We start from the raw sequence: 13,357 nt of genomic DNA, 5'->3' as shown, positions 1-13,357 counted from the left end.
CGTGTAGCTTTGCGCAAAATTAAAAAACAAACAAACAAAGTAAGATAATCTTTCATTAATTATGAATTTACATAACTTCCGTCCAGGGGGCGCTGTTCCAGCAAGTATAAAATATGTAGAAGAGAATCCAATCCTCTTTCCGTAAATACTTTTGCCCCCTCTGGAGAAATTGCCCCCTCCACTTGAATTTGGGCTGGATCTACCAGTATTGGTCTTTATAGTCCTTGTTCGCAATTACAGCAGATCAAATTATGAATATTCCACTTGATTTAGTTAAGCGTTACGATTAACTTCGAGCTATTATGAGAATAACCAGCTAGTCTGCGCAAGTGTATACCTTGTTATTTCCCCGTCGCACCAAACATGCTCGCCTTTTCAGCCGTGGGAGCGTTATATAGTTTCGGTCAATCCCACTATTCATTAGTAAAAGAGTAGCCCAAGAGTTGGGGGTGGGTGGTGATAACTAGCTGCCTTCCCTCTAGTCTTACACTGCTAAATTAGGGATGGCTAGCGCAGATAGGCCTCGAGTAGCTTTGGGCGAAATTAAAAACTAAAACAAAAAAAAAAAACCTTGTTATTAATGCTAGATCAGGCTCGCGTTTGTTCGCCCTATTAATATAATGGGGATCAAGTCGCTATTATCAATTCCTTGTTATTTACACTAGGAATGTGATGTAAAAATTAGCCCCCAGTTGCACATAGGTACGTCTGCGGACTTACAACACCAAAATCTAGGTTTCGATACCCGTGGTAGGCAGAGCCAGATATCCCTTTGTGAACCTTTGTGTTTAACTACAAACAAACAAACAACTAAATATAAACACATATAAATTAAACCAGCAGACTACCTAACTTTAGTCGGGGGGAGGGGTGATACTCGAAACTAGAGGTGGCGTCACATTACCTAAACTAATACACTACCAAACGTGCTGCGAAAGGACTACCTAATAAAAGGAGAAAGGCTATACTTTCACCAATGCTAGAGATTCACCCGTCATGTAAACCTACCCACAACAATGTCTCACGTATCGACAACATAGAGTTAAGTAAATATGCTGTTTTACAATGGGAAAGTTTCGACTTCTTCCCACTTACACTGGATCTTTATTCTGTTAGATTTAAGAAACACGAACCTCGAGACCCAGCAAATGGTAAAATATAAACCATTTTTCAGGTTTAAATACAAAATAAATATCACACTTCAACAGTAAGATATCCCTAAGAGATAGTTTGTTTCAGAGTGTCTGTTACTTGTTTCCACGCAGGCGACGAACTACATTTTTCCATTTCTTTTCCAATCGTAGATTCATTTTAGCGAAAAATCTACTTATCTGCAGTCGTCAAAAAGAAACTCTAAATTTTAGACTACAAAAACGAAACAAGTAATACACTAACGTGCAACCTTAAACTCTTCTATGAATTCTCCATCATCGCTTTAATGGAACGGAAATTTATGACACTTTAAAGCATTAAAATAATAAAAATATACAAGAGCTGCCGAGGTATATGTTGAATATTATAGAAACTGGATTACGCCGCAAAGGCGTTTCGTAATTTAATTTGTATTTCACACTTTCAAGATAATGCCAGTATTTTGTATGTACATATATGTGTGTATGTCTTAGTACGTTTCAGATGTGTTGTGGATATACGAGTTGAAATACACATCAATAAAATCGAGTGTAAAGTGTAACTATAGCTATTCTACAAGATATTTTGTGTAGCCAAAATAGAGTAGCAATACAGTAATATACATATAAATACTTAAAGAGGTTTTAAAAAACATTATTATATTTCTAGCATTTGTAATGTGTTGCAAAACTCATTCAAAATTCACAGAGAAATAGTGGTATTATTTTCGATTACATCAAAGGAGATAACTTATGTCACACCAGTGGTTGCACTCAGAGAAATGTTGTTGCTAGTAAAAATATTTTACACCACAACAGATTAGATTACATGTTACCTTTGATTCCCTTTCTTAACAAATACATTTTGATGGTGTATGATTTTCTTAAACAGATATGATCAACATTAAAAATCGTATTACAAACTGACCATTTTCATTTACAGACGTACTTAACAAAATGAAGAAATGTTATATTTCTGTGCTGTCTTTTCCTAAGTGTGTTTCTCTATCTATAACGCATTGTTTGTATATTTGCCTGCAGGGTCTATTCGTAACATTGATGACGGCACCTATCGATGTCCCGATGGCTCAAGTCCTGTTATTCGACAAAAGATTATATCAGGAGTGCTTGGAGCGGCCTCTAGCGTTACGTCTATACAAGTTGCAAACCTGCTCAGGCTCTTTAAGATTCCTCAGGTAGCATTTTAACAAATCACAATATTTCTAGAAATATTATTCATGTATCTGGTATAATAGAAGGGGGTAAGGGCAATATTGTTATCTCATGTAATACAAGATGGTGAAGGCAATATTGCTGAACTATATGATATATTAACTTTTTCTATAATGTTTAATATCAGATGGCAATATCTTTCTATATATGTTAACAACTACTAGTGGTAAGAGAAAGAAAGCTTTGTCAGTATAACGTGATTTATAGGCATAACACAACGATTTTTTTAATGTGAAAGAAACTGAAAAAAGTGTTTTATGGAACTCACCACCGTTACACCATCATTTTACGAATCCTAGTGACAGTAATATGCATCTCTCAAATGAATTTACATTGAAATAAAAAAGCATTATATTCATCAAGAAAAGAGAAACAAGAGCAAACAATATTTTGAAGTAATTTGTTTGATGAAACTAAACGTTTATTACACTGACTATTAAAAAAAAAGGAAATCAATTAAAATATTTTGTTTACCAAATCATAATGATTCTCTTTCAATAACTGCTACTCCTTATATCTCACAACACGTGTCCCGTCGCATTGCTTCATTCGGTATTTCACAGATTGTGTCACACTTTCTGTTAAAAAAAATTGGATGACTGATCAAAGGCTTGGACGTGATTAATTTATTTGTTTCTTTTTCAACTTCGCGGAAACCTACACGAGGAGCTATCTCTGATAGTCGTCCCTAATTTAGCGGTGTAAGACTACAGCGAAGGCAGCGAATCATCACCATCCATCTCCAACTCTTGGTCTATTCTTTTACCTACAAATAGTGGGATAAACTTTCACGTTATAACGCTTCCATGACTGAAAAGGCGAGTATGTTCTGTGTGATGGGGAATTCGAACCCACGACCCTTAGAATGCGAATCTAGCGTCCCTAGCTACGCGATTCAAACAAACAACCTCAGTAAGTCTGCCATCAATTCAGCTATACTTGTCTTCCCTAAAATAAATCATTCATACCATTTTGCGCATAAGCATTGAGCGCTGTCTGAAAGTTTATAATCATTCAATAAATCTTGCCTCTACACTAATTCCGGTCCATCGGTGACACAGCGCTAGCTCTACGGATTCACAACGTTAAAGCCCAGGGTCCATTCCTTCTTACAAATACAGTAGCTAGTCCAAAGTGACTTTGCTCTAAGAAATAAACAAACAGATTCCGCCTTACATACGTAACACAAGTTTCTAACCTTCCTTGTAAACAATTCATCGAATGAGGGACATTTTAAGCCTAAATGCTTAATATTGAGGTATTCCTACTCTTACACCACTCGCTCCAAGATGATCTTAGCCTCGTCCCAGACTTGTTAAAATCTGTTTTGTCTTCAATGCATAAAAACTTTCACCAGGGCTCAGAAATACGTCTCCCCCGAATAAAATAAACCAAAGGGATACTAAAATAGAGATTTTAAAAATGTCCAGTATGTGGCACTTGTCTCCCATTGTGACGCAATTAATCAACAACACAATTCCAGCAAGAAAATAAAAGAGTAGCATTAGATAGTCGCGATAATTACTTACGATTACTATAGATTAAGTAAAATAAATATGAACATATTTAACTTATCTGTTTACAAGTTACATTAGTTGCTCTTCCCAGTTTTCATCCTTGACGGTGTCTCAGTTTTTAATGCATTGACGAAAAGCCTTTTCAAACTGAACGTTTCGGAACGAACTGTGAGACAAATGGGAATGATGTTCTAATGTTTCGTTTATCTAATGAGGCGTTATGGGGTATCCACGTTTAGAAACGACCCTTTAAAGTTTCAGACGTCTTCGGGTTTAGTGTCCATTACGTTAGTAAGAATCAATTTAAGTACCACACAAAGAATATGGGTTATTGAATAATGTTTTAATTGTTTAACCTTAACAGTGAGCTTAAGACCAAGACTTTACTGTGTAGGTTTCACAATGAAGGCATGAATTTAAATGATACTAAAGACAGAAACTGGAGGATGGGTGTTAGACAGTATTAAACGTTGTAAAACAATGAGTAACAAAGCTCAAACAGTACGCTCAAAATAGGATCCAGCGTTAAGACTATGCAACTGATGTGAGCTAAATATATGTCACATTAAAAATTACTGAATCGGAAGGTTAAACCTAAAAAATAAACAGCTACCTAAAGTTAGCAGGCACAGTCAGCAACGAGCAATTACAAGGGTAGGGGCTCATTGACAAAAACGGGCTTCTCAAACATCATTAAGTGAGACTTTGAGTAGATAAAGACAGGAATGGATCCTCTCTTATACCTAGGATAAAAAGCCAAAAGAAGCAAAGGGATTCTATTCTATTCCTGTTCAATTTGTCTTAGAAATACTTTTAAAATGTAAGACTGCACAGTAGATTCTTACGTATTAACACTTAATGGCCTTTTTGTTTAGAATAAACATTTACAAATCCCTATACTTTATTCAGTTTAACTCTAAACTACCCCCTCCCATTTCCCCACTACTTCTCATCAAGCAAGTAGTTGAATCAGATATGTCTTTTAGAAGTCATGTGCAATTTTAATGAATGAGACAATGACATTTTGGGGGCATAAAGGCAAAAAGCAGGGGGCTTAACCCCACTCCCCCGTGCACGTCATTGCTCAATTTTCAGTCACATCTACGATCAGCTGGTTACGGTTGATCGCCCGGTTATAAGTACTAACTCAATAAACTGAGAATAAATTACACAGTCAATTATGATACCTGGATTTGGGCTTCACTTCTGTCGCCGTCTTTTAATAAGCGTGACGAACTTAAGTAAATATTTTTATACTCTGTAAATATGAGGTTTGATTAAATTATTACATACGCGACTAAAAGTTGTTTATTCAACCTTCTTCCTTCATTCTCTTCCTAACGGTCTTAACTTTTAAAAACACAGTATATTCTTTTAAAGTCAACGTTCCTGTTCTGCCCAATGATCATACTGACGGAATTTCTTGATTATTTGACAAATATTTGAAAATTGCTTTTATGTTTCATAAAGAATTGACTTTGTTTAGATGAAACTGAAGGTTATGGAATTTTTATAGCGCTCTTCAAACGGTGACGAAAATTGTCTTTAAGGTTCGAAGACGAAACCTGAAAACCTATATTATTTAAAACAACACTGTAAAGTATCACTATTCACAAATACAGGTTATTTATAATCACACTATACAGAACCACTGTTCATAAGTACAGATTATTTATAATATTAGTATATAGTATAACTGTTCACAAATACAGGTTATTTATTATAATATTATATAATATCACTGTTCACAAATACAGGTTATTTAGAATATTATTATGTAGTGTCACAGTACACAAATACAGATTATTTGAAATATTATTATATAGTATCACTGTTCACTAATACAGCTTATTTGTAATAACACAACACAGTATCACTGTTCATAAATGCAGGTTATTTATAACAACACTAAGCAGTATCACTGTTCATAAGTACAGGTTATTTATAACAACACTATGCAGTATCACTGTTCACAAGTACAGGTTATTTACAGCAACACAATTCAGTTTTACCGTTCACAAATACACGTTATTTATAATAGCACTATGCAGTATCACTGCCCATGATTGCAGGTTATTTTTAATAACACTATACAGTATCACTGTTCATAAATGCAGGTTATTTATAACAACACTATACAGTATCACTGTTTACAAATACAGGTTATTTATAACAACACTATAGAGTATCACTGTTCACAAACACAGGTTATTTATAGTAACATTATATAGTATCAATGTTCATAAATACAGGTTATTTATAATATTATTAGATAGTATCACTATTCACAAATACAGGTTATTTAGAATAATATTATATAGTATCACTGTTCATAAACACAGGTAATTTATACCAGTACTATACAGTATCACTGTTCACAAATACGGGTTATTTATAATATTATTATATAGTATCACTGTTCACAAATACAGGTTATTTAAAGCAACACCATTCAGTTTAACCGTTCACAAATACATGTTAATTATAATAACATTATACAGTGTCACTGCCCATAAATACAAGTTATTTATAATATTATAATATAGTATCGCTGTTCACTAATATAGGTTATCTATAATAACGCAATACAGTATAACTGTCCAATAATACAGGTTATTTACAGCAACACTATACAGTATCAGCGTTCACAATTACAGGTTATTTATAATAACACTATACATTATCACTGCCCATAAGTAAAATTTATTTAGAACAACACTATACAACATCACTGTTCGTAAATACATGTTATTTATAATAACACCATACAGTATCACTGTTCATAAATACAAGTTATTTATAGCATCACTATACAGTATCACTGTTCATAAACACAGGTTATTTGTAATTTTATTATACAGTATCACTCTTCCCAAATACAGGTTATTTTTAACAAAACTATGCAGTATAACTGTTCACAAATACAGGTTATTTATAATAATATTATAAATAATATTATAGAATCGCGGTTCACTAATATAGGTTATTTATAATACACTATACACTATCACTGTTCATAAATAAAGGTTATTTATAACCACACTAAGCAGTATCACTGTTCGTAAGTACAGGTTATTTATAATAACACTATACAGTATCACTGTTCAGAAATAAAGGTGATTTATAATATCATTACATAGTATCATTCTTCAAAAATACAGGTTATGTAGAATATTATTATAGAGTATCACTGTTCACAAATACAAGTTATTTAGAATATTATTATATAGTATCACTATTCACTAATACATTTTATTTATAGTAATATTATATAGTATAACTGTTCATAAACACAGGTGATTTATAACATCACTATACAGTATCACTGTTCATAAACACAGGTTATTTATGATATTATTATACAGTATCACTGTTCTCAAATATAGGTTGTTTATAATAACAATATACAACCTCACTGGCCATAAATACAGGTTATTTATAACAACACTATGCAGTATCACTGTTCGCAAATACAGGATATTTATAATATTATTACATAGTATAACTGTTTACATATACAGATTATTTATAGTAATATTATACAGTATCACTGTTCGTAAGTACAGATTATTTCTAATATTATTATATAATATCACTGTTCACAAATACAGATTATTTGAAATATTATTATATGGTATCACTGTTCACTGATACAGGTTATTTATAACAACACTATGCAGTATTACTGTTCATAAGTACAGGTTATTTATATCAACACTATGCAGTATCACTGTTCACTAATACAGGTTATTTATAGCAACACTATGCAGTATCACTGTTCATAAGTACAGGTTATTTATAACAACATTATGCAGTATCCCTGTTCATAAGTACAGGTTATTTATAACAACACTATGCAGTATCACTGTTCATAAGTACATGTTATTTATAACAACACAATTCAGTTTTACCGTTCACAAATACACGTTATTTATAATAGCACTATGCAGTATCACTGCCCATGATTGCAGGTTATTTTTAATAACACTATACAGTATCACTGTTCATAAATGCAGGTTATTTATAACAACACTATACAGTATCACTGTTTACAAATACAGGTTATTTATAACAACACTATAGAGTATCACTGTTCACAAACACAGGTTATTTATAGTAACATTATATAGTATCAATGTTCATAAATACAGGTTATTTATAATATTATTAGATAGTATCACTATTCACAAATACAAGTTATTTAGAATAACACTGCACAGTATCACTGTTCATAAATACAGGTTATTTCTAACATCACTATACAATATGACTGTTCACAAATACAGGTTATTTATAATATTATTATATAGTATAGCTGTTTATTAATATATTTCATTTATAATAACCCTATACAATATGACTGTTCACAAATACAGGTTATTTATAATATTATTATATAGTACCGCTGTTCACAAATATAGGTTATTTATAATAACACTATACACTATCACTGTCCATAAATACAGGTTATTTATAACCACACTAAGCAGTATCACTGTTCATAAGTACAGGTTATGTATAACAAGAATATACAGTAACACTGTTTGCAAATGCAGGTTATTTCTAATGACACTATACAGTATCACTGTTCACAAATACAGATTATTTATAACAACACTATACAGTATCACTGTTCATAAGCACAGGTTATTTACAATATTATTATATAGTATCACTGTTCGCAAATACATGTTATTTGTAGTAACATTATATAGTATCAATGTTCATAAATACAGGTTATTTAGAATATTATTATATAGTATCACTGTTCACAAATACAGGTTATTTAGAATATTAGTATATAGTATCACTGTTCACAAATACAGGTTATTTAGAATATTATTATATAGTATCACTGTTCACAAATACAGGTTATTTAGAATATTATTATATAGTATCGCTGTTCACTAATACAGGTTATTTGTAATAAAAGTATACATTATCACTGTTCATAAATGCAGGTTATTTATAACAACACTATACTGTATCACTGCTCATAAATACAGGTTATTTATAGCATTGTTATATAACATTACTACTCACAAATACGGGTTATCTATAAAAACACTATACAGTATCACTGTTCACAAATACAGGCTATTTATAACAACACTATCCAGCATCACTGTTCACAAATAAAGGTTATTTATAACAACAGCATATAGTATCACTGTTCAAAAATTCTGGTTGTTTATAATAATATTACATAGTATCACTGTTCACTAATACAGTATATTTATAGAAATATTATATAGTATCACTGTTCATAAATACAGGTTATTTATAACAACACTATACAGTATCACTGTTCACAAATACAGGTTATTTATAACAACACTATACAGTATCACTGTTCACAAATACAAGTTATTTATAACAACACTATACAGTATCTCTGTTCACAAATACAAGTTATTTATAACAACAGCATATAGTATCACTGTTCAAAAATTCTGGTTGTTTATAATAATATTATATAGTATCACTGTTCACTAATACAGTATATTTATAGAAATATTATATAGTATCACTGTTCACAAATACAGGTTATTTATAACAACACTATACAGTATCACTGTTCACAAATACAGGTTATTTATAACAACACTATACAGTATCACTGTTCACAAATACAGGTTATTTATAACAACACTATACAGTATCACTGTTCACAAATACAAGTTATTTAGAATATTATTATATAGTATCACTATTCCCTAATACAGGTTATTTAGAATAATATTACATAGTATCACTGTTGAAAAATACACTTTATTTATAGTAATATTATATAGTATCACTGTATAGTGATAGTCACTGTATAGTGACACTAGTCACTACATCATACTAGGTCTATTACATCAGAGTAATTTAATAGTAATAAAACATTTGCTTAAATATGAAGGTGTTTAAGCCATCAGTATACACAATGAGAATAACGCACTTCCAGTATATAGTATCTATTTCGTACTTCCGATATATATTATCAACTACGAACATTCGATACATTATATCTATTGCGTACTTCCGGCATATAGTACTTATTACATATTTCCGGAATATAGTACCACAATAATGTACTTCCGGCATATTGCATCTACTACGCACTTCCGGAATACAGTATCAAAGAAAAGTACTTCCAGTTTACAACTCACTTTAAATGTATGTTGTTAAAGTATTTGAGCGACTGATAAGTAATATTAGAAAACTACATTGAAACTAAGAGTATACGTTGAGCCTTTATCAGACAACATAATAATAACGTCAATTATACTTGCAGGTGAGTTTCTTCTCCACAAGTCCGGAACTGAGCAACAAGCAGAGATTCGAGTACTTCCTTCGGACAGTACCGTCAGATACTAACCAAGCTCAGGCAATGGTCAAAATAGTTAAGATTCTCAACTGGACCTATGTCTCTATCTTGTACGAGGAATCAACTTATGGGATTAAAGTGAGTTTAATGTTTGTTCTAATTACAACCCGGATGAAAAGTTACTTCTTCACCATCTGAGTATTTTGATTTATTGAGTTTTGTTTTTAATTAAACCACTTGGAACGCCTCCACTTGTGTGTGAATAGATTGCATTAAAACATCTGAAATCAAAAGAATGTTTGCTGATCTGTTTCTGTTTAATTTGATTGGCTGTTGTTCTTTATAAATACTCTCAAACTATTTGTTTAGAATTAAACGATAGCCTACACAATGGCCTGTCTGTTCTTTGTCCACTACAGGTTTCAAAACCAGGTTTCTGATATTGTAAGTCCACAGATATTCCGCTCTGCCACTATGGGGAGAGGATTTAAATAGAAAAGATGTTTATTTGTTTTGTGTTTTGAATTTCGAGCAAAGCTACACAAGGACTATCTGCGCTAGCCGTCCTTAATTTAGCAGTGTAAGACTAGCGGGAAGGCAGCTAGTCATCACCACCCACAGCCAACTCTGGGGCTACTCTTTTACTAACAAATAGTGGGATTGACCGTCACATTATAATGCCCCCATGGCTGAAAGGGCGATCATGTTTGGTGTGATAGGGATTCGAACTCGTGACCGTCGGATTACAACTCGAGTGCCTTAACCACTTGGCCATGCCGGGCCCGTTATTAGATATAGATTATGTTATTATAAATGGCGTCACAGGTAAAAACCGTTTGGCCTGGAAAATTTTAGCTTCTAAAACCATGTATGAAATCGTCACGTTTTTCCTATACTATATTGTTTGCTGCAACATTTTAGTTAAGAACAGCCTTTTGTAACCAGTAACAAAATGACCACATTCAATAAACAGATCCGTAAGTATAAAACGTAAACTATTTTGTCCCTTTAAGTTACTCCATCACAAATCCCAAAAAATTCTTAAATAAAATGCCAGAATTTTCAAAATTCTATATGTTACCAAACTCTATTTTCATTTCTTAACTCATGGATTTTTGTTTTAAAATCAGAAACTTGTACAGATTGCGGTTTCAGACAAATAAAGTAAAATACTGACTGTTTGACGCGTTTTACTTTTTTTTTTTTTTTTAGGCTTTCAATGTGTTGGAAGAACGTTTGGCTCAGAACAATATTTGCATCGCAGTCAAGGAGAAGCTGACCAAAGACTCTGGGGTTGCGTCCGAAGGCGTTTACGACAAGATTGTCCGGAAACTTCTGTCCAAGCAACGCGCTAGAGGTTAGGCCAAAGTATTTACTGTAATCTTCAAGTCACAACTTGTTTTCAAACTGTTCGCATACTGTGTTACACCGACTTTTTTTTCTCCCTGTTGTAACACTAAACCTAACTTAAAACAAGTAAGAGTTGAAATCAGTGAATCATTTTTCCCTGTTGTAACACTAAACCTAACCTAAAACAAATAAGAGTTGGAATCAGTGAATCATTTGATTTTCTTTATAAAATTCATTGGACTAACTCAGCAATAGCTGCGATATTAAAAGTATGTTTGTTTAAAACCTTTCATTGACTCATATGTTAGGATGTAATGAACAAAGAAACCGAAAAAAAATTCTAACTTTTGGACTGAATAATTCTTCGTTTTATTTTATAATTAATTTAAAATAAACATCAAGCTGTTGTTGTTTTGAATTAAGCACAAAGCTACACAAAATGTTATCTGTGCTCTGCCAACCAGGGATATCGAAACCCGATTTTTAGCGTTATAACTTCGCAGACTTACCGCTGAGCCACTGGGAGACAATAAACATCAACCGCGTTTATTTGTCATTTTCTGTTTCTAGAGTAAAGCCACGTTCGGCTATCTGCTGTTCTTACTGTGGGGAATTGAATCCCGGATTTTACGGCTCTGAAGTCCGTAACTTTACCGCCGGTCCCACCGAGGGACGAAAGTTTTCCTAAATTCTTCTGTTTTAAAAACTCGCACCATAATACAGTAGTGTGTTGTCTGTCAGTGAGTCAGTAGACACTAAAATGACGTTACATAATGGAAGCTTAAAGTTGGAATTTATAATTTAGTGACGTCAATAAAACGCATACCATGAATCACGAGGTGAATTATGTACTCTGTAGACTACAACATTGCATGACATACAAACTTTAAAAACTAGTAATAAATATATTTGTTACTCTTAATTTGGGTGTTTTTTTTTTACTTTTGAAATAGAACACTTTTAGGGACCCTACACAGCTTTTATACAAAATAAAGCAAATTGAAGGATTTATAAGTCGTTGTTTTTCAGTGTATTTACACAAAAATATTCCAATTTTTGTCTAAAATGAAATATTCAGAAATAACCAACTTATTTTCACATTTTTTTTGTAGAAAAAAAAGAGAGAGAGAAACTTTGTTAGATTTTATAAGTGATAATTTTTGGTTTTATGAATCAAAACTTGGCAGAATCGGTTCAATTATTTTCAGATATCCAGCGCTTAACGTGAAAAAACAAAACAAAATACACAGTTTCCCCAGAAGTACATAAAACTAATGTTTTCTGAGTACAGATTAATATTTTGTATTGTGAAAATGACACATAGGTCCTTCTATATGTAATGATAGGTAATACTTTATTCACGCGGAGAATATTTGGTAGCTCTTAACCTCCTTTTCATCAGCTTAAATTAGGCCTGATGATACACAACAATTAGTTAGAGCCACTTATATGAAAGTGCATTTCACGTTCGTAAGAGCGGACTTACGTACAGTGCAATTTATGTGATTATGACGAAGTTAGAAATCCTTCATACATTTTCAACGAAGTTTGCATATGATTAAGGCTGTTGTCCGTTATTTTGCCTTACTAATTATTCTTATTAAAACTGACATTTCTTAATTAAAGTCTTCAAATTCGAGGACGGTATCCTTCTGAGCATCGTATCACGTGCGTTTCTTGAAATTACACTGAAACGACAATAAACAACACAAGAGTAAATGCTTGTAGATGTGTAAATTAGCTAGTACCTTCCACGAGGTGGATGAATATCTTGTGAACAAGGAATTTGAATATTCAGATATGTTCTCTGAAAA

General features: G+C 32.4%; 1 protein-coding gene across 1 annotated transcript in view; it reads left to right on the top strand.

The window, feature by feature from the left end:
• Nucleotides 1–13,357, top strand: part of LOC143230569 (metabotropic glutamate receptor 4-like) — a 61,007-nt gene that overhangs the window by 33,414 nt on the left and 14,236 nt on the right. The window contains exons 2-4 of the mRNA XM_076464343.1: nucleotides 2,172–2,326; nucleotides 10,161–10,331; nucleotides 11,406–11,550. Of these exons, the coding sequence (XP_076320458.1) occupies nucleotides 2,172–2,326; nucleotides 10,161–10,331; nucleotides 11,406–11,550 (471 nt within the window). The remainder of the gene's footprint in view (nucleotides 1–2,171; nucleotides 2,327–10,160; nucleotides 10,332–11,405; nucleotides 11,551–13,357) is intronic.

Source organism: Tachypleus tridentatus, chromosome 10 (assembly GCF_004210375.1).
Source record: "Tachypleus tridentatus isolate NWPU-2018 chromosome 10, ASM421037v1, whole genome shotgun sequence".
Classification (NCBI taxonomy): Eukaryota; Metazoa; Arthropoda; class Merostomata; order Xiphosura; family Limulidae; genus Tachypleus; species Tachypleus tridentatus.
The sequence above is the reverse complement of the archived record's forward strand: the minus strand, read 5'-3'. Positions and strand labels throughout refer to the sequence as shown.